This window comes from Colius striatus, chromosome 11 (assembly GCF_028858725.1).
Source record: "Colius striatus isolate bColStr4 chromosome 11, bColStr4.1.hap1, whole genome shotgun sequence".
Lineage (NCBI taxonomy): Eukaryota > Metazoa > Chordata > Aves > Coliiformes > Coliidae > Colius > Colius striatus.
In genome coordinates, this window is record NC_084769.1 from 22979947 (window position 1) to 23003040 (window position 23094).

At 35.6% G+C, this 23094-nt stretch overlaps 1 protein-coding gene across 6 annotated transcripts in view; it reads right to left on the minus strand.

Moving 5' to 3' along the window:
- SLC25A12 (solute carrier family 25 member 12) overlaps window positions 1–22481 on the minus strand; it is a 58422-nt gene extending 35941 nt beyond the window's left edge. For 5 of the 6 annotated variants that reach the window (XR_009819430.1, XR_009819431.1, XM_062004598.1 and 2 more), the window contains exons 1-6: window positions 22170–22225; window positions 21558–21611; window positions 17087–17229; window positions 11864–11979; window positions 3034–3173; window positions 127–273 (exon numbers count right to left, since the gene is read on the minus strand). Coding sequence is in view for 4 of the 6 variants with exons in the window: in XM_062004598.1 (XP_061860582.1) it covers window positions 127–273; window positions 3034–3173; window positions 11864–11979; window positions 17087–17229; window positions 21558–21611; window positions 22170–22181 (612 nt within the window). In the remaining 2 variants the exon portion in view is untranslated. Of the gene's footprint in view, window positions 1–126; window positions 274–3033; window positions 3174–11863; window positions 11980–17086; window positions 17230–21557; window positions 21612–22169; window positions 22226–22422 lie in introns of those variants that run through there. The other variant, XM_062004600.1, reaches the window with a different exon arrangement.
- Window positions 22482–23094: the final 613 nt, after the last annotated feature.

Genomic DNA, 23094 nt, shown 5'->3' on the forward strand with positions numbered 1-23094 from the left:
AAGATTTATAGCTAAAACAGTAAGATAAAAGCTATTATTTTATATAACTTTCATTCTTATATGCTTCTTATACTACACACATTTAGTTTACAACCTTTATGTCAAGGCACTTTTCATTACACTTACTGAAACTAAATTTTCTTCCACAAAAGGAGTTAGCATATGCGACCGAAGGGTAACCATGATGTCATTGAAGTCTAGCCCAGTTATCATACCACTTTTATTTTTGTCCTTCAGTGCAAAAGCTTGTCTTGCATGTTCTGAATGCAGCTCCTAAAATGAATATTCAGAGACAGCAAATTAGAAGCAAATTCTGTAACTCACTTTTCACCAGACTCTAATCAATTTAATATTCTTAGAGCATGCCTCAATAAGTATATGTGTGTAGACCACAGCATAACTGCAGTTTAAACTTAAAAGACCAGCTCAGCTCAAATAAAACAAGAAGTCTGCATACTCATTCTATGCAGAGTTTCATTCCTCTGTCAAAGAAATGCCTCCATCAAGTGTAAGGAAATAAGCACTTTCAATAAATGACTGAAGAAATAAACTTCATGAACCCATGGAGTTTTTTTCTGCTATCTATTCTTTTATTAAATACTTAACTGCTAGAGAAACTTCTGATATTGATCTGAAAGACTAAAAGTGAGCTGATTTCTTACACATCCAAGATGAAATATGACTGGGCTATTATAAACTAACTTATTGAAAAGTACTCAAAAATAAACAGGATAGTGAAAGTTATATAATATAGATTTAGATTGCCCCCAACAGCCACCTCCCATAATGTCAGAAATGGTCACTCATTTCAGGCAATTTAATACTCCTATACAATCTGTAAGAACCTTCATATAGAGCACAATACAGTAACCTAACCTCAAGATAATAATGATGGTTGTAAATTTTACGTCCAGAAAAAGTTGTTTCCTTCTATTCAAGCAAACAATAAAGCACATTCAGCTGTCATTCAGACCTCTAGAAGCAGCTAAAATAATAACCATGTTCTGACAGACAATAAGAAGAGGGCAAACTATCTAGTTTATACCACCTTTACAGTAATTTCTCAACTCTTATAACCTCAAGATCAAGGTTTTCTAGATGAGGGTGTAAAAAGCCTGCTCTGATCCAAGTCCCAAACCCCAGAAGATGCTGTTAGACCAAATAAGAAACACGTCTTAATCTAAAAGGAAGGATGGCAACACCCAACTTGTATATATATTGAAATTACTGTAGCTCGTACCATCCTTCCCTACCAAGGGTTTTTATTATATGACAGTAAGAGACTACTGTATCTTACATGATAGTATCTTGGAACAATAAACGAAAAGAGAATAGGTATTTATCATTTTGCTCAGGGTTCACAACATTCTACCCACTAGAGATCTGGAGATTTTCTACACTACTGTCCCAAATTTGTGCCTTAAAATATGCAATATTAAACAGAAGACCAGTTTATTCCTTGAAAGTAACATCAAGTTATACCACAGCCTTGAAGGACTGACTGTGCCAAGCTCTGGCATCTCAATTTACAATATAGACTTCAGATCTTATCTGGTTATACATGTTTTTATAGAACCTGCTCTAAATCTAGATACAGCTCAGTACAAGAAAGACATGGACCTTTTGGAGTGGGTGCAGAGGAGGCCACAAAAATGATCCAAGGGATGGAACATCTCTCCTATGCAGACAGGGTGAGAGAGTTGGGATTGTTCAGCCTGGAGAAGAGAAGCCTCCAGGCAGACCTTATTGCAGCCTTTTAAATACTTAAATGAAACTTATAAGAGAGATGGGGACAGACTTCTTAGAAGGGCCTGTTGCAATAGGACAAGGGGTAACGTTTCTGAACTAAAATAGAGTAGATTCAGACTAGATATAAAGAAGAGATTTTTACAATGAGGGCAGTGAAACACTGGAACAGGCTGCCTAGAAAGGTGGTGGAAACATTCAAGGTCAGGTTGGACGGGGCTCTGAGCAACCCGATCTCATTGAAGATGTCTCCGCTCACTGCAGGAGGGAGGGTTGGATTAGATGACCTTTAAAGGTCTCTTCCAGCTCAAACTATTTGATGATTCCGTGACCTATTTTTATCATGGACAATAATTACAGATTCTATCAAAGTACATCTATCACTCCCTACTTGTAAGACAGCATATCCAAAATTATTGTGCACAATATAGCTCTGGAAATGCATAATCTATTTCTCTTCAGTTTTAGTAGACATAAAACTTTAAGTTATATCATGAGATGAGCACTGCACATTAACTTATGGAATTCGGTGAAATTACCTACACCTCTGTGAACTTTCTCATTAATTATAATGTAAATTTCTCCTACTTTCCTCTTCCTCCATTCTTTGTAAAACTGATGTCTCCCTTTACTTCCTTCTAGTAAAATGTTCAATTCACAGTATGTTTTTATTGTAACTTTTTGGCTTAGCATGAAGTCCAGTTCTATAAGGAAAATCTTTAAAGCCTAATCCTTAGAACATGCTTCAGCAACATCTTGGGGAAGCAGATGAGCCTCCTGCAAACTTGGCAGCATTTAAGACTAAACTCCCAATATATGTTGTCGTAGTGTGCGTGCCAGTGAAGAAAAAAAAAAAAGTAAGTAATTAGAATAATGTTTACAAAATGTTAAAGAAGCTAAAACCTTTATATGGGAGGTTATATGGTTAATAATGACTGATTCTGTTTAGGACACTATGTTTCTCTGGTAGAAGTTAGTTTTGCTATTAAATCCCCAGGATAGAAAAACAGATCCTCAATCCAATTTAACAACAATTAGTAAAATGTTTAATTCCATAAACAGTATATTTAATCCTGTTCTTTTATAGGATGGTATTCAAGTTAAAGCACAATGTGTACACACAGATTACAGAACTGGTATAGAGAAATAACAGTTCATTGAAACTGTCAGGATTAGCATCAGAGAATGATTATCGCTACAAGAATAAGCTCAAAATTTATAATGGTATTAGTGTATTACTAGAACTGAAATTTTCAGTTCTGCTTTGGAAGAAGGTTAATAACTGACCTGAATAAACTGAGTGAACTCTGAATAGTTAAGGTGCTTCTTCCTGTTATGTCCAAAATGCAGTCGAATGAACTCACAGTCCCAGTTGAAGGGGATTTGAAGATGAATAACACTTTGTTCAAATATTTCTTTGACATTTGCTTTGGGAGAGGGAAAAACAATAAGTGAGCTTCAGGGTATAGTAAACCTACAAATATTCCAGGATACAAACAAATGACGTTTTAAGCAGCTGTTTAAGAAGTGGTTTAGTTTGTTAAGAATAATTGCTTAACCAAACCTTTGCAGACCTGTATAAGAACACAATATGATACTTTTTGTATTACTGCATAAAACCTTGGAGTGAGTGTTTTCTTTAGTTTTAATTAAGAAGCAATTTCCCTCACACATGACAAATAAGAGCTATTTTGCATCCTGATATAAAAATCTATAGTCGTTCTCCATCTCTGCTAGGAGTCAAATTAAGCCCTTTATCAAGAGCACGAATACCTGCATTACAATCTCACGCAATATTTGTCATACTAAGTACGGTTTGATTGAAACTTGATTATTACAATCATACTGTCTGAATATGTCTATTGAAGATAGGTATAAGAAATGCCATCTAAAACATATCATTAACTCAGCAGAAAGCACCTTATTAGAAGCTTTTGATAAGGCCTTAGCACAAAAATCAAATCCTATAAAACATAATTGGCAGTCTCAGTTATTAAAATGTTTTAAGATAAGTGAAGATAGAGATGTCCTCTTTTAAATGAAGTAAAGAAAAAAACTGTCATTTCAGAATATGGAATTCTCCATATGTATACTATATAACTGAAATCTCAATGCCAAATGTATTATCTGAATTCAGTCAAAAACCTCATCTGAAAAAAAAGCATGCATTATTCAGACACAGCATTGCCATACTGAAAATCAAGCTGCTTTTTGTGCAGATTATCCAAGCAGGTAAACAGTGGAACTGGACATCATATGACATGAACACTTTCCAAACCTACCTCAAAGTATATGAATGGATTTGTTTTTATCCACTAATCTAGAACTTGCTAACAACCAAAATAAAATGTGGTGTATAGCTTAAATTTATTTAAAAGTATGAAATATTTCAGCTGAAAACAGTTATTTTTAATATGTCAGAAGTAAACAGTTCTGCCAAAATATCAAATACTATGAGAACTTCAGTATCATTTGATGACTCCATCAAGAGCTCTTTACTTGGAGCAAATATGTTGCTTTCTCTACTTCATTTATTCATTCTTTCAATTCTATAGCATTCCTCTAGTTCTAGATCAAATCTAGGCAAAGCATTATACAATTTTTATCTTTTCAGCGAGGAAATAAAGGGAAGCGTTCAGAATAAATGTGTCTCAGAATGGGAACATACAAAGTAGGATTCTTTGGCTAGATAATCTGCTTCGCAGTTAGAGATTACATATTCAAGGGGCAGTTTATGGCTAGTAAGTGATTTAACTGTAGATTATCATAAAAATCAATGCAATTTAAACCATAGTTTCTACTGCAAGGTAGGCTAAAGAAGCTGTCCAGGTAAACGAGGCGTTTAGAAAATTACCTGACTACTCGTAACTGTCCACCCCTGTTCACTAGTATCAATATGCAAGGTGGCAGTTAAGAAAATGAAGGATAAAGCACTCAATATATAGTACTAAGCAATTTTATTTTGCCCTGTTTCCTTTGAAAGTTTTATCTGCAGTAGATTCACTCACCATTGCTAGACATCAAGGAACTGGGAGATGTAACTTGAAATTCCCCACCTACCACTGATTCACTTCTGACCAAACTACCTAGAGTCTTCATGTGCTACAAACACAAGCAGATTAGTGCAGTGCCACTGACTTGCAAAACGTCACTGAACTGTGAATGGAATAGGACACAGGCCTGCTTGATTGCAGCTACTGGCTTGGCTACTAATGTACAAACAGGGTGCCAGCTAGTGACTACTTACACATCTGTAAAACCAACTTCTAATACATCCTGATCTCTCCTAATGAAAACTTAGGAAAGTATATGCTCAAGCAGCCAGAAAATATAAATTGTATTTTCAACTGTTTCCAATTGTAGCTTCTTTTCATCTCAGAGGAAGGTTAAATAACCACTCTTTTTTCTTATAAGAAAATACTCATACATGCTCACATAGACGCATCTTCCAATTATTTTTAATGAGACTTAAGCATCTGGTTTTTCATAACTCTTATTCAAGCATTCCATTGTACACTACCTAAACAACCATGAATCCGTTTCCTATGTTATTCATCTTCTTAAAAAGATTTACAGCTAGTCAACACCACAATACAATTCATGAATTATCAGCACAGAAAACCAATACTGGTAAATTATTAAGAAATTTATAATCAATACTGGAGTATATTTGTACTTGAGGAATTCCAGTAGTGGCTAAGTAGCTCATATCCCAGTTAATCAGTTGCTTCTCTGAAAATGGAGATGCCCTACCCATTTTTCTTCCACGGGCAATCATTCACAATCAGTAAAGCATACTGCATGTATTACAGTAGTCTGGGTTTAAAGATATGCTGTTGTATCTAATGGTTAGTTAATTCTATGTTGGTTTTGTTTATGAAACATCTGGAGTATGAGGAAAATTACGTACCTGTTGTAAATAACTGACACAGTTAAAGCCACTGGAATTCTAAATACAATTTTCCAAAGTCATTTGGAATTCTGAAACATCACTAGAAAAGCAATAAAATTTACTACTTCTGAGAGTAGCAATGCCTTCTTCACTATGTATCAAGAACACCTTTGTAATCCAATTTTATTGGCTCTTCTTTTAAAGGAGATAGCCATCACCACAAACTAACAACTTGTGCAATAAGAGGTAGCAAACAATCACATTTCAGAAATTATACATAATGTGATCATCATCTACACTTTTATTTTACTTTAAATTCTGATCAAATTTATTTTTTTTTCCACAGCAGAAGCAAAGCACTGACATTAAAGAAAACTGGTAACATTAAGGTACAGATGCTGGGGCTTTTTGCTTTATCTCCCTCAGTCAAAACCCAGTAATGCTTCTAAACTAAGATAAACTACAACTAGTTCAAATTTCCAACTGAGCTATTCTGCAGGGGGCAAACAGCAAATTATTTTTAAACCCTTTCATTCTGGTATGACATTTTATAGAACGCATTTATTGTCCCTGTCAATACACGCTGCTCATTTACTAATATCTTCTCCTACTCTTTGCTCACCTTTCCACAGTGATTCCTACTGAGCTGATAACTTTCTTTCCAGGCTTATAGCAATGCATTTTCTTCTCTGATAGGCATACAAGTCAGCAGCCTGATGACATACTCAACTTACCATCAGCCCCAGGAACAATAAACCTACTACTCTAGTGCACTAGTACATTACCTCCAAGGCAACACGCATTCTCTCAAGATTGCTTCAGAATTTCCCCACCCAATCATTTTAAACAAATTATAGATGCCTGGAGCAGCTATCTGCTGGCAGCATCCACATGACTGGCTCAACCTCCATCAAACATTGTTCCCTATCAGGCTCAGAAAAACAATACAAGAAAAACAAAGTTTTTAGGCAATCCTGACAGAAGGAGAAGAATACTTTAAGTTATAAACACTATGATGTCTTCTTGATAGCTCATGATGGGAATGAGCTCAGTATCCCAAGTAAGCCTTGAGGTACTACCTATTATTTGTTTTGACTTAGCACCTCCTCAAGAAGCAGGGTGCAAACCTCAGACAATTCCAGTTAAGCTGCTGCCTCTCACCAGTGATGAACATCGGTCATATTAAGACACAAATATATGAACGTGATAGTTTTAAGTACTACCATCAGTATGCTAAAAGTTTCTTGTTTAATAGTGTTTGTTTTTTTAAATCTCAACTACAGTCCCATTAATACATATTTCAGCCTTAATGGACACAGTGCATTTTAATGTGTTTTATGTTGCTATTTTTCATTATTTCTGCTAACAGTAAATTTTATATATTTTCAAGTATAGAATTTTTAAATCACAGTTACAGCCAAAAAGACATTTTTTGTAGCACCTGATGCAAAAGAAGTATATTAAGAGTGATCCAAATGCAAATAATACAGTAATTACTTTGACGTGAGAGCAAAATGACAAGTGGCAGGAAAAGAGAGAACACTAAACTAGAAATAGTTCCATTGTCTTTCTACTTTTATTTTAAAAGCATTAGTGATTCTGTTTAAGGTGAAGATTAGTGACAGCCATAACAACAAATTGTCAACATACATAATTTTAATTCTCCTTTTCTGTTCTCTCTTGCTGAACTGTGGTTTTGAACTTAATACTGTATTACTATTATAAAAAACAAGAAAGGGCTCCTATCCTGCACTGCTCATAAGTGTTTAAATTGTGGTTTAAACCTGAAAGAACCATATAACAGGAAAGACACAAACAAAAACTTTAAAAAAACCCATGTGGATAAAGGAAGTTGTAACATAAAATGCTGTATCCTACATCATCTGCATGTGCTAAGCAACAACATCTTGAAAACAGGCAGCTACCAGGAACCCAAGAAAAACAGCAGATCTAGTTCATAGCACACTTGCTAGAAACATGGTGTTTCTCTCATATCCTCAAATCTGCAGACATGTGATTTTGAGTTTTTCTGTTTAAATTTTAAAAGGTTTTCACTCTTTGTGGTTGGAAACAATATTTCATTAAGTAGAATTTTTAAGACTAAATCCAAGCCCTAGCACTTTCAATCCAATTGCTCTTTTGGAAATGGTGAAGGATTGAGTAATATGCTTCCTAAAAAATAACACTCAAAACCAAAGAACTATAACAACATATGTTCAACTCCTTTCTCTTGTTCATCTCACTCCTCTCAGTTCTCAAATTCTGTGTCCTGATTAAGGGAAATTTGAGCTTTCTCTCACAGATTAAAATTTAAGAAACTAGCCTGACAAGATTTCAGCATCACTGTACATGCAACTTCTGAAATTACTACATTGATGTTTGTTATTTCAGTTCACCGATACAGTAACTGACTTTCAGATAGCTGCATTACTAGGTATCCAGTCTCCTTACTCCCCTCCGTATCTTTAAAGAAGAGGCCACTACAATATGAAAAAACGTTTTTAATTAGATTTTTAGCTGCAGGATGTTTTTAAAAGCCTTATGTTCAGTTTCATAAATATTTTCCATCTCCAAAACACTGTAAAAATTCTGAATATAGAATAATCATGAAGAATGCCTCACAGGCATTACAATTGTTTCAAAATCTTATTATTTTAGCTCTGTCTTTCTAGCCATACCACCACAGGTATTTAACTAAAAAAAGGGTCTGAAATTCTCCAGTTTATCAGAGAATGGCTTTGTGGTGACTCTACAAGGAAGAACAGCTGCAGAAAGCCTTGAAATTGTACATTCCAATTAGAAGTAATATAGTCCAGATCATTGTGTGGTTCGCCAAAGGGAAAAATTACAGAAGAAACCTTTTACTTCCAGTTAGGCAACCTATTTTTGAGAGAAGCTCAGTGATAGTCACAGACTTCCATCTTTACACCACAGTGCAGATTATCTGTTTCAACATCTAAGCAAACCAAATAGCTTGAGCAGATTTAATAGTCAGGTTTGCTTTAGCTTGAATTTGGGTCAAAAGACCTGCACGGAATAGCAATAAAAATAAGCTTCCTTAGTTCAACACCATAAATTTTATGGAGTGTTTTTAAATATTTCATTAATGTTAAGTAGCTTACCCAGTTAACATCCCATGAGCAAAAAAGTAGTGGTTGTCAGTCTTCTGTGGCTACAGAGAGCAACCCATAACAAGTTTTATCAGCTTTAGCTGTTACCTTTTCAATATTTATGGTTACAGCAATATTGTAAGGGCTCATCAGCCACGCATTTTCCATAAAATATTCACCTAGGAATCATTTATGAAGATGTACAAGCATTAGATCACTAAAATAAATCCTTTTTTCTATTTCTCCATGACTAAAGAGTAATTTAAACTACACTGTCACTTTTATCAATGGGTTATTAAAATACTCATTTTACTGCTTTTTATTCATCAAGCTGACAGCAAGTCCAGTGCAGGTGAAACATGTGAAGACTACTGAGCATGCTGCACAGTTTGCTCATACAAAGTAGGTCCAACTCCATGTTCTTGCAGTAGACCTACTACACCAATATTGCAGCATATTATCTGCACATTCATTCATACAGGATTTCTGGATGTCCAAAACGCCCGGAAAAATGTCCCAAAGAAATAAGAAAACAGATGACATTAGTGTTGACAGCAGGCTTCCTGTCTCAACAGTTCCAGTTAACATATGACATTGTACAAACACATTGATTAGCACAGCACAGCTGACAAGTATTTGTACCAAACAGATTATAAACTCTTTGCCCTCTTCCATTTCTCAACTCGTAAGACAGAACTTCTTCTGAGACACAATTTAATTAATAGTTTCCTCATTGGAGAGTTGGTACCTAAACTTTTTTAGAGACAACTGGCAGACCAAGGTTCAAGAGGACTGCAGGAAGCAAAAGTGCTCATATATGGTCTGAATCCATGTCAGTAAATAAATCCCAAAAAGGAGATGTGAATCCAACTGAAGTAACTTGCTTTCAAGTACAGAGCCAGCTCTAGAAGTCAACAGTATACTAAACTTTCTCTAGACAACTGCAAATTTGATCAGATCAGGATATTTTTGGAAAATGCCATGCAGTCTGTCATACCCAAACGATTTTGAGACATTATCTCACATCCAGCAAGGTCAGTGTTGGGTTCAAGTTACTGGCCTAACAGATGTAAGTTGATACTGTGTTCCAGTCTCCAGCATCTACACCCCTTGCGTGAGATGCACAGTGCAGAAAAACCTCAGTAAATCCACACCACTTCTGGTAAGACTTACTAGCTTGTGTTAGCTTTGGAAGGAATGCAAGGACATCCACATAGCATTGCATCTGAGCTAGAAAACCATGACTCATGTTTGCTCCCATAATTAACATGATTTATCTGCAGACTGGATACATTCATAAAACAGAGTTGACTTGTCTGATACCAATTCTCACACCAATTGGCTAAACTTACTCCAATTCAATATATTTCTAATAATTTATTAAAAAATTTAAGAGATAATCTTATATACTCTCATTTTAACATGAAACTAAACTTTGTGCCATTCTGTCAACATGGTGTGAAAATGAATGACTCAAGGATTTCTTTCTAAAATAGCTTCTCTAGGCCATAAGACTGACTTGGAAATTGTCTGCAGTTACAAAATCCTGAACATGTCACATATCATCAGTCACATTTTCCCCACATGCATTAATTTCTATGATATGCCTATGAAAAAAAACATAAGCAGCCCATGTTACAAACAACAAAAAAAACAGCGGTAAACATGGGAACTGTAGCACAGTATGCACCATTGATATATTACAACATATTATTAAATACAGTAATAACTGCATTATAATTAATTTTGTAAAACCAAAAAATTGAAAATTGAAATTCCCTAGAGTCTCCTATTCACAATTTATCAGCCTTGTAAAAGAAAATTCAGTGAGAAAGATACGGAAAAAAACAGGTCACTTTCTGGTTTACAGTTTCTCTTGTTTGTTTTGTTCTTTTAGCCTTTAATAAAATGATGTGCTTATAAAAATAGGTATCGTCAGTCTGATTGAGGAATCTGTATACAGTCTGGAATTACTTTCCATTCACTTACAGAACCAGCTATTTCAAGATGTGTGTTTGTGAGAGCTACAAAGTACATATATCCATTTTGTGAGGTTATTAAATACATAATTAACATGGACACACTGATTGCAGTAGTTTATCTACTTCCTAATGACTGCATTTACTGACTTCATATTTACTGAAGTTACAAAATATTTTCTTTTCAAGACATGTATCCAGACTGCTTAGTATTTGACCCTTCATTTAACAATATAATTTAACAGACATTACAAGTCAAGCAGTTTGTTTCCATAAAAAGACCCTTGCTTTTTTTTTTCCAGTAAGTTGCAACAATTTTAGTAAGAATTAAGTAGTACAAACAGCAAATAGTTACAAATCCAAGCATAATTTGTATTTTCTTTATTGAGAGCTTTATTCTTTTGGATAGAAATAACATTTGATTCTCATTCCATTTTATTAAAATTCTTAGCAATAATTTATTTAGTTTTCATGAACATATGGATGTTTTAAAAATAAAAGCTAGTCTTCGTTCACCTGCAATATTAGTTACAGTTATTTAGCAATACCACAAAGAAGTATAGCCTAAAGAATTTTGTCCGATTACTAATTTATGTCACTGAAAAAACAAGAAGTAATAAAATTTAAAGGCTACTTTTCTTTCTAATTTTTCAAATACATGACCTAGTTGGAAGTTACTCATAACATTAAAGTAAGATTTTCTCTTCAAGAAGAGAAACACTGAACTAAGAATTTTTTTAAAATGAGACCTTCATTTCTCTATTGTGTCTAATGACAATTCTTCGAAGACATGCAGAGATCCAGAATGGATTTTAAAAGTCCTTCATCACTGAAGGAATCAAAAGTCTATGACACAGAATTTTACTTAGGATGATACTGAACAAACCAGCGTTATATTAACTACTTCAGCAACACAAAAAATCTTGATTCAAGAAGACAGAGCAAAATATATTTTGTTTCTGTGTATTTCTTAAGCTTGTACCACTTGAAAGAAAAAAAATATTTTACTCATGCAAACTCTTAGGAAATCAGTACTGCATAGTATGCATTTTTACACACTAATGGTGATGAACCATTACTACAATTTATATTAGTATAATCAATTTCTTAAACTGTTTTTCTTTAGATATTCTTACCAAATGTTATTTCTCCATTGCCACTCTTGTCAAATAACTGAAAAGCAACAATGAATAATGCATCTGGAGTACACAAAACAGATTCAAATGCCAAAAATTCTTGATAGGAAATCAACCTACAAAGGAAAATACAGAAGTTATAAAGATTTAAAAAAAATTACTCACAGTACCAATGATATTTTGTTTAATGCTCTAGAAAACTGCATTATTAAAATAAAATTCTATTATGAAAAAGTTAAGACTATATACTGGAAACTGAAAAAGTATTTGTTACGTTTAGGAATTTACATAACCTCTATCAAACTCAGTTTCTTCCTCTATAAAAGGACTAAATGCTTCATTTCCATCAACAACAAAATACAATCAATTCACAGTGAATACCTACAATTTATTATCTCATAATTATAAATGTAAGTAGAGAGCACTTAAACATTAACACATAAAAACCCACAGAAATTCTACCACCATAAAATTTAAAGGGCTATAATTATATTACCATAATACTATCTGTATTTCTTCTCAGAAAGAAAACATAGTTTAATTCAAATATAAGAGTATACTCTACATGTATTTTCTTAAAACAATATATAGCATTCATAAAAACCAAACAGGCTCAGAAGAACTTTACTACGTGAGTAGAAAGAGTGTTACACTTCAAATATAACATGAACTACAATGTCATGTACTTGAGGACAAGAAAGAAAGAAACTATATATGAGCATTTGGACATAAGAACAGTTAGACATGACCAAGGCAGAGAAAGATTTGAGTGTAATAGCAGATCACAAGATTCTGAGCTCTGTATGCAAGACAGCCATCATACAGAAAAATGCAACTCAGGATGCATTAGGAAATCTGTTTATGTGTGAGCTGAAGAAGCAGCTCTATCCCCTGATCAGGTTCCCACAACACCTTCATAGAACTCCAAGCCCTTGTGTTCAACACATATAAACTCAGACTTGAATCTATGCACAGGTTAACTTATTAGGATGATCATAAATAACTTTTCCAGAGCTTATTCTATCATTAAAAAAACATTGAGTGGATTCTAATGCTATCTGTAAGAACAGCTGCAGAAAGATAAGCCAGCAGAAGGTAAAGGATAACATTGGCACTATAACAAAATTAAAGACTCATAAAGACGTTTAGAGCAAGCATATACTCTGACCTTTCCAGAATTCTGCAAGCAAAAGCCTTAGGTTTTAACAGCAAACTTGGTTTATTAGAACTCCTGTACATTTTCATCCTTGCAAAAATATGTGACTTAGCTTGATGACTGAATATTCCATCCAGTTACAAGTTCCTGAACTGTTTATAGAAACAAATGACGTGGTATCTATTTTAGCCTCAAATAAATGATAAATGGGATTAAGAATTTTCATTGTATTTTTAAATTAAAAACAATTTTACTATTTCAGTAGATGCTGATGAAACACGGAATACCACTGTAGATGGTACATTTTCCTAGAAAATTTACACAATTGATCTGAATTTAGTGCTTATCGTGGGAGATCATTAGGTTGTAATGATTAGTTCACACATACACTGCTTACCACTAAACAGCCAAGTATAAATTCTGTTCCCTACAGAAAAAATTAGAATCAAACCACACTATTAATTAGTTTACGTAGTCTTTGTCTGCCAAAGTATACATATATCAGAACTGAGATATTTTAAATAAGGTTACATACCTTAACATTCTTGCATATATGCATTATACAGAAAAAATGTAGTAATTTTGACAGTAATTAAGATTTGGTAAATACGTAACTATGATATTAATTTATCACACTTCAGCTACAAACATCAGAGATGTGAGAATGGTTCTTCAGATGCAAAGTCAATTTCATCCCAAAGATGATCTTGATAAATAAGGGTTTAGTGTCAGAGAAACAGAATAAAATTGTATAATTTTAAATATTAACATTTCAAAATACACTTCATATACAAGCATAAACCTAACATAAAAATTTACTCCTAACCAGGAAACTTTATAACTGACAGAATCAAGTGTTGATCTCTATTGAATGCAGTTGTAGAAGCCTGAACCTGAAAGAAGTCGTCTTCAGAGGTCTCACTTTAACAGTGCCTACAGCAAAAGGAGATGGAGACATTCAATTTCCTTTCCATATAGTCAACTTGCTATGTTTAAGAGCAGGAATATCCTCTGTGACCCTCTATTATCGATTAGGGGGAAGATAATATGAGCTGGATTAAACAGAATGATGGGACTTCCCACCCAATCACTACTCAAGTGTCTTTCAGTGAACCTGCTGCATTAGAGAATCCATAACAATATCAAATCACTCACCTCTTTCACTTTATCTGTTATGTTTTAAAAAATTTCCTCTCCTCTTACTTCTCCTGTACTGTTACCCTTCAAAAGCACACAACTTAAACCATGTGTTTACAATTCTTCTCTACCTTTCCTTTTCTCCTACTGCAACTCTTTGCTCTTTTTTCCCCACACAACATAGCTTTCAAAAATTACCTAGAGCTCTGTTGTGACTCTCCATTATGTGAAACATTAATTCTTTCTTCAGGATGTAGCATAAGAATACATTTCAAAATTTGAAGAACAATATGGCAATACAAAGAGTACCAGAAAAAAAGCAATTAAAATGGAGAATTTTGAATTATTGTGAAACTTTGGGAGTTTGAACAGAGGAGAAAATCTTTCATTTTACAACTGCAATACCTACTAATGTTAATTGACATGTAATTGGGAAGCTGGTTCTAGAACACATAAATAAGTACTTAATTCAGAGAGGATATTTATTCTAATTTCAAAACTAGAGTCTGCAGTCTGATGACATAGGCATGCTTACAGCATCGGTGAAGTCCCATTGTGTTAAACAGATAGCAGATAAGGCAGTTTAGGCCAAATTCTAATTTAGAGGTCATCACATTAATTTCCCAGAATATGCATTTGTAAAGATGAATAAACATTTAAAAAGTGAACAGTTACCTGTTTTCAGAATTACCTTACAGAGTTCCACTAAAGCAAAGCAGTCTTGTACTGTAGTAATAAGAGAAGGCAATAGTACTCCAGAACAGTTAAATAAGGATCAAGTTACCATTAGGAAAAAAAAGGGAAAAAAAAAAGTGTAAACACATGCCTTCAGAAAGTCAGTTCCAAAATGTACTTTTTTTTCTTAATGTTCCAAACTTAAATCTAAATGTAATTTTAAAATATTTAAAGAAAGTTATTGAGAACACTTTGAGTATTTATTTGAAGGGCAAGCAAGGCTAAGAGAACATGATAGCAGACACACGAGTTAAATTTCGTAACAGAAGCCAAAGCTGTTCGATAACTTGCTGTGTGATGTTGGGCTGTCATTTAATTTACAAACACATGTATGGAATAGGCCCACTGATACTTCCTTGGACTTCATAAAGTAAGTTCTTGGAAAGATGTAATACATTCCAGAATTCAGTTGAAGATTATAATAATTACTCATCCTACAGATTAAACTCTCTGTGTGGATGATACAGCTGTTAAGAGTCTAGATTTAGATTCATTACAGCTCACTATGAATGGAAGAATGTGAATGTAAAAGTAAATAAATAAACCAATGATGATGATGGGTATATAACAAATTATTCTAATGAAATACAGAGTAGAGCTAAATACACAAAAAATTTAACAAAGTACATTTCAGACAAGTATTCAGGCAGACAAACATTTTGCACTGCAGACCATATGGTAATAATTCTCATTCCCACTGTTCCCAAGTGAAGTAGATAAAACACACCCATATTTTATTATTTCATTTCAGATATTACTCAAGATTTTTTTAAAAAACAAAACAATATAAAAACCCAAAACCAACTCATATTCACAGGAAAAGCAACAAAAAGGTGATGCTTTAGTGTAAAGGTCTGTTGTAATAAAACAAATTATAGATTTCTTACGGTAAGAAAGATCCTTTTATATTTTCTGAAGATATGCACAAAATACACACCAGGAATGGCAATCAACAGCCTTCAGAGAAACAAGATACTCAACATGTCAGTTTACTAGTCATGAATTAGACTATTATTTCAAAAGATACATGTAAAATAGCCCTTTCAATCTGTAACAATACAACAAACTGCAGTCATGTATTGCAGACATGGGTTATTTCGATTTATCAAATATATGTACATAACAAATGCATTATCAAAATGCTGCAGCTTTATTAAAAAAGAATGTAATAATTACATCAAACAGGAGAGTCTACATTTGTCGTTTAGTCTAAAATGTATATAGTATATACAATTTCATTTGTAAAGAACTGATATTATGCAAACTAATAAAATACTTCAAAGTGGAAAACAAAATTATGTCAAAGGTCCAATTCAGACTCACAAATTCAAGGGAGTTAAGGGCTTTTCAATTTAAAATTTTAAATTTGTATATTTACAAATGTATTGTACACCATTTTAACAGCAACCTTCCTTCTCTTCTCTACAAAATACCCACTCTCTTCTGCATTCTCAACCTGTTTTCTGACCTGCCTTAACCTTCTCACTTTAACAAAGTCCATGCTTCTTACTATAATCCAAGGCGAAAACTAGAAGTCTACATACAGGAAGAGAATAGGCTTCTTTGAAGACAAGTGACTTACAGGGTATTCCCTCAACAGTGCGGACAGTTTATAAACTGATTTCAGAGATTTGTCTAAAAGAAAGTAGTAACATATGCAGGCCAGTTGAAAAAGCTTTACTTGGCATAATTTTAAAAGATATCTTTCTCTTTCATAGAGCCTTTAGTGTCTCTCTTTCCTAATAGACAGCACTTTATAAAACATCTCAATGGTTTGATTCAAGTTGCACACTACAAAAATAAGAAAGCTTTTCTGTATTTCCATGTTTAATTACAGGTACTAAAGACTGTGTAGTACCTAATCATGGATGTGGGTATAGAGAAAATAACTTTTCCAATGCAATCGTACTACATTAAAACTTATTTGCAGTTCAACTTCCTCTGCATTTGTACTAATTGTTAAAACTCTATTAAAACAAATCTTAATTTAAAAAATGCATGTTAAACACCATTTTTCCCTAATTTCCATAAATTTATACTCTATTGTACTTGAGAAAATAAGCTTTAACTATAGTCTAATAAGCTTCAAGTATAACATAATCAATAATGTATTTTAGAAGATGAAATTCTCAATCTTGTTCACTCACACATTTAACAATTCATTACAAGCTTCTAATCGAAAGCAAAATTCTCACCCATCCTTAGTCTGATCTGCCACTCCAGCCAACAGCTGCACTGTTTTAGGATTGTAACGTGGATCTGTATAAAGTCCTAGATATTTCTGCACAAAATCTTCTGGGGTCATGTAATGCTCACCATCTTGCTCAACACTGGCATACTAGAGTAAAAATAAGAAAGAAAAAACACACAAACAAAAATGAATCCATTTAGATGCTAATTATCACTCATTACCAAACTAGTATATTTACTGAATATCACTTAAAATGGTCTGCACATAACTGCTCTGAAATTAAAGGCACTTGATTAAACTAATGGCGTTACTACACTAGTTGCGCACCACCACCAATCCGATTATCGCTGTAGAATAATGACCAGTATCTTCTGATAAAAAGACAATTACATATCTTCAGGAACTGTCATGTAATTTTATAAGTTTATAAAAATTACAGCCATCCTGCAGTTTTCCATTTTCAGCTGCACTATGAAAACACAACACATAAATGTTCTTGAAATTTCTAGTAGCAAGTATCTTCTGAGTAACTGTTCTTGATCACTGTTACATTAGTGTGCACAGTAATAGATGATTTCTTGTCTCTTTTTGTGAGAAATTTCTTTTCAGAATAATTCTTATCCTGAAACTAATAGTTTGGGGATTTTTCACTTAAGCAAAAATTCACATATACATATACAAAAAGGATCTGAGTGAATTAAAATGTCTTTCATTTGATCTTGAGCTTTAATTTTATTAAAAATAAATTTTCAAATAAAAACCACAGGCAAATTTTAGAATTTAAATAATTAACTAAAAATAAAATAACCAAGTACATCTTTATTATTTGTATACCAAGACAACTGCTACATGTCTGTATTAGTATTCTTATTGATCACTTTTTTGTTTCAAATCATTAATCACTGATTCATATCTATAGGTCAACTTCAAATTGAAAGTCAAATTTTTACCATAAAGTGAATTCCACGCCCTCAGCTGTCCAGTTATGCTGGGCATTGCTAATCTTGAACTAAGAAAATTCTTCCTGTTTATTTATTATAGGTTTTGTTTCTAAGATTTTGCATGCCTCATGCTTGTTTCAGATGTACACAACCCAAACAATTTGGTCTGGGCACTATTTCAGTGTAAAGGAGCTTGTGTCAGCATCAATGGCTGTTAAGAATCTCCTGTATCTCTTCCACAATACCAATCCCTCACATGACCTCATCACCTCTCCCTCTTCCACCTCACAGCTGTGATGACAGTTGTTTGTCAGACTGTACTGTAAACCAGGTTATTGAACTAACGCAGAATTAAAATAGATTATTTCCACAAAATAGGAACACAAGCAGTGGGCAGCAATCCTTTAATTCAGCACTGCTGCCAACATGACAACATAATGAAACTGTGGCTTCATTCAATCAATTTGGAAAGGTTCTCTTCTCAGTTGTATACACAAGTGACTAAAAACTGCATTATGAAGCACAATTCTGCTGCAAGACATGCAATCCAAAGAAAGAGTTATGTATGAAGGACCATCAAACATGCAGAGTATTGAGCTTAACTTCAAGAGTAATGGAATTCAACAGCATGACAACAGAGTGCCTATCTCAAAGACAGTCAAAATCTAATCATCATCATCTTTTTTTCTTCAGATACCAACTTATCAAGAGTTTATTGCAAAGTGAATTGTTTTACAATAAAAACAGGGAGGGGGAAAGGCTTGTTAAAAATTTTTGAGACAAAAATAATTAACTGACAGATACACTGAACTCCATATGAGAAGGTCATGGTATTTCAAAAGAGTTTGGCAGGAAGCCAATAAATTAAGGCCTGACAAAGTAGCTAGGCTATTCCCTTTTGGCATGTATTTACATTTGTCCTCAAGTTACCTTTTCACCATACAATTTAAGTCAAGAATCTTTTTAGCACAAAACAGGCAATTGTAAATAGTATCTTAATTTGCATACAAACCATAACAGGAGTTAAATTCATATTTTTCTCAGTCTTGAATTATACTACCTTATAACAAAAAAAATCTTACTATACACTCACGGTCTAATTGTACAATGTAGTACTGCCACACCTTCAGAAATAATGCTTTCTTTGAAAATTTGGTTAGTTTTCCATTTAAAGGGGGTTTTATCTCAGCAGATGATAAATGAGTTCCAAAATAACGGAGCTATGAGTATTCTTAACATTATTGTTTTTTTAATTAAGCCAAGCTATGAGCAAAAGATTTAGGATATTTGTTTTCCTTTCCTTCGCCACCTTGCTGGAAAAAGGTTCCACTTGCATTGAAAATGCAGAGAAAAAAATCAGCTATATTTCCCAACAGCTGACTGTGTCTTACCCAAGAGAAAACAATGAAGACTCTCAATGAAGAAATCTGATAACTGCTGTCCTACATAACTCTTTTATCCTTCAGTGAATTTTCTTTACGGTTGTTACTAAAGTCAGTGGTTAGCAAACATCTGAGAGGTGTTTGAACATGAAATCTCATGCCTGAATTTCACAGTTACAGGACTACACAGAAATAATAGCACATCTTTTTAATCTTTAAGTCAAACTTAAGATTTTGAAGAGTTTTAAATTTTTTTTATATATAAATCAAGCTCCAGAAATTCTAACAGAGAGGTATATATCAAGCATCCACTGATACAATTTAAACTGAGTGGACAGAAGGCACATATCACATTAGAGGATATATATGAATAGAAGAAAATTTAAGTGCAGTCTCTATGAATCAGGTGGAAGACGAAGAGGCCTACAGGTCACATCTTTCCTTTCGCTAATTTCCAAGGGGAGCCAAATTTAGCTAGGAATGCACGACCTTTAGCTGAAGCTCACAGAACAGGCCAGTACTTTCGGCAAAGAGCACAACTTATCTGACCCTTGATGTGTGCAACACTAGTAATATTTCATAACAAGACTCTCTACAACTTAGTCATGGAAAGCACGCGTTCTTTTTTTGATGTTTTTTAAAGTTCACAACTAAGTTTGCTTGCTACCTATCAAACAAACCCCAAATTTTTAAAATCAATTATAATCAGATACAATCCAAAATTAATATTGCTGTTACTTTGAAGATTACAAGAAACACATGGACAAGACCAAAAAGCTGGTTTGCAAAACCAGATGGTCTGCTGTTTAGGTCAACAAAACATGTACTGTCAGAAAGACAAGTTTCAAGATGCAGTTGTACAATGTTATTCCTCTCCACTTTTCCCTGTATGACCAAAATCAAGGACTTCCAAATAGTTACTCATCTCTATAAGCAAGCATTCCTATTGACAAGAACCACAAAAAGCTCACACTTCCAGGTTGAATAGAGTATTTCACACCGCATTTCACTTTTCCAAACATGCAAAATCATCTTGCAAAAAGTTGGAAAAGAGCTGTGTGATGTTCTTGACATTTTTTTATATAGTATTGATAAATATTTTTAAATCATATTTTCATGTTGCATGTTTTATTAACACACTCTACTGCATTCCTTACATATAAAAGCTAAATGTCAACAATAAATGAATCTGTGATGGAAGTCTGTGATGGACTGAAACTAAATGCTTGGCTTTCACAGTTTGATTCCAAGTTCTAGCATTCCAACAATGTTACCAGTGTAATGCAGTATGCAAAAGCAAAAATCTCCTAAAATTATGGCTGGGATATAACTTCTCTCAGGGAAAAAAAAATCTGTCTACTTATATGTGGAAACCACTAGATAATACAGTAGGACCTAAAGATACACATCAAAGATGAAAGAATAGATGTTGTTATTTACAGTATTAGCTCTAATACTTCATTTCACTTCTTCATAAAGGAATCCTTATTGAATGTACTGTGTAACACCCAACGTGAAAACAAAAACAGTATCGTAGTGATTTTGGAAATATCAGCTGCCCAACTGTGGACATAAGACATAGTTGATTTTATTCCATCTGCCTGATTCAAAGCTTACGATCAAAGTTTTAGCACTGACTGGATTTTTCCTTTCAGATCAGGCTTCAATGTAACTAAGGTGAGCAGAGAAAGCTTCATGATGTTATATATGTTCATTCTAAGACCCTACAAGGGATACTACGAAATACATCAATCTTAATAAATCAATTTAAGTTTGAAAAAAAATGCCAATTGTAAATCAATTTGTAAGAGGGAGATATGCAAATCCCAAGGCCAAAACATGGGAGAATTTTTTAGAATCTTGCAAAAGTGTATTTTAAAAATACCAGTACCTAGTTATGGTTAGAATTATTTGTTTCATAGGGAATTATAAAATACTTCAGAAAATTATTTCATATTCTCATTTGGAAATGATCACAATTTGTATCAGGAGTAGTTACTCCCCGGTGCCTAACAGCCCCTTCCACACACTGTGCCTGCAAAGTGAACTTTAAAGTGTCCCACAAGCACGACACCCATATGATGCTGTGGCAAGCTGCTGAAAGTGCAAAAAATAAAAGTCTGTCCATCAAACGTTAGACAGATCTTTTTACCTTCAAAAAAATATTCCGCAGTTCAGCGGGATCCGCTCTTTTGGTTGATTGCACCTGTAAACACAAGCAGGTTAATGCTTCGCTATCCGGCCTAACTGTCAGGGCAGATAAAAACCGCCGCGTGCGCTGATAAGGACAGCAATACCGCGTCCCTTATCTCACGGCGAGGCGAACCTCAAACAGGAGCCTTTCGCGCCGACGGCGGGACGCCGCAGGGCTCCGAGGCCGATGACAGCTGTCAGAAGCGGGGCCGCCTGCAAGAGGCGCGGCGCCCCGGCCCCACGCGACGCCGCCGTCACCGCCCGGCGGGCCCAGCCGCTACCGCCCGCCCGCTCCGCACCCGCGAAGCCCTCGGCCCGCGCCCCCGCTGCCTCCCCGCGTCCCCTCAGGAGGCGGAGGCTGGGCAGGTTGCGCTGCCGCTAGCCCGTGCCCCTTCTCCGGAGCCGCCCCGCCATCACCGCCCCCGCCTGCAGCTTCCCCTCGCCCCCCGCGGGGCTCCGGCAGCAACAGCTGCCTCCTCCTGCCGCCTGCCTCTCCCCCGGCTGCCCCGCAGGGGCAGGCGGGGAGTCCGCCCGTCTCCTCCTGCGACAACCGACGGAGGGGTAGAGTCACCTTGACCGCCATGCTGCGCCCGGCAAGAAGGAGGAGGAGCCGCCCGCCGCTACCCACCCGCCGCGCCGCCGCAACAGCCGCCGCCTCAGCGCAGCGCTATGGTAATGAGCGCCCTGCCCTGCCCCGCCCGGCGCGGCGCGGCTCGCTGCCCTCGGCGGGCTCCTCTCAGCGGCCGCAGCGCCGGCCGCAGGGCTCCGCGGACAAGGGGAGTGGAGTGGAGCGGAGCCCCCCTCGGCATCAGCCGCGGCCCTACCTGCTGCCACGCCCGCTCTCGGCCGGACCCCTCGGCGGGTGCCCACGGACCCGTGAGGGCGATGTCGCTTACGGCGTGTCACCCACCCCACCGATGGCACCAGGCGATGGGTCCTTGCCGGGGAGCTGCTGGTAGCACCTCCATAGCACAAAACTGAACTTCGTAAAACGCTGCTGAAACGGCTTTCTGGCGCAATCCATGCAGCTGTTCGCTTGAGGGTCAGCAAAGCTGCGCCCGTTGACACCAAGCGCTGAAAGGGTGTGTAGACCGGTAGTATTCTGGCCACATGGCTGCATAGCGGCAGTAGCCCCGTAGTTCAACCAAAGAAACAGAAACAAGGTAATCTGATCTGGATGGAATTCAGTAGCTTCTGACAGGCTCTGGTGAGACTTGAGCAGCAGAGCATGCCAAGTTGCTTCATACCTCAAAATGAAAAACATGCAGACTACAGCCTCGAGAAAGATAAATTGTTTGGACAGTACAATCATAGCAAGGGCTTATAAAATCTGACTTAAATAATAATGGCTTTTCTTGCTCTACTATTTAAAGGGCCCAACAAGTTCTCTTTCATGTCACTGGAAAACATGAAAAGGACAGCTGGTGTTATACCTCAGATAACAGAGTGAGATACAAACCACAACACAGTAGTTGGCAGTTTGTAACAGTAGTCAC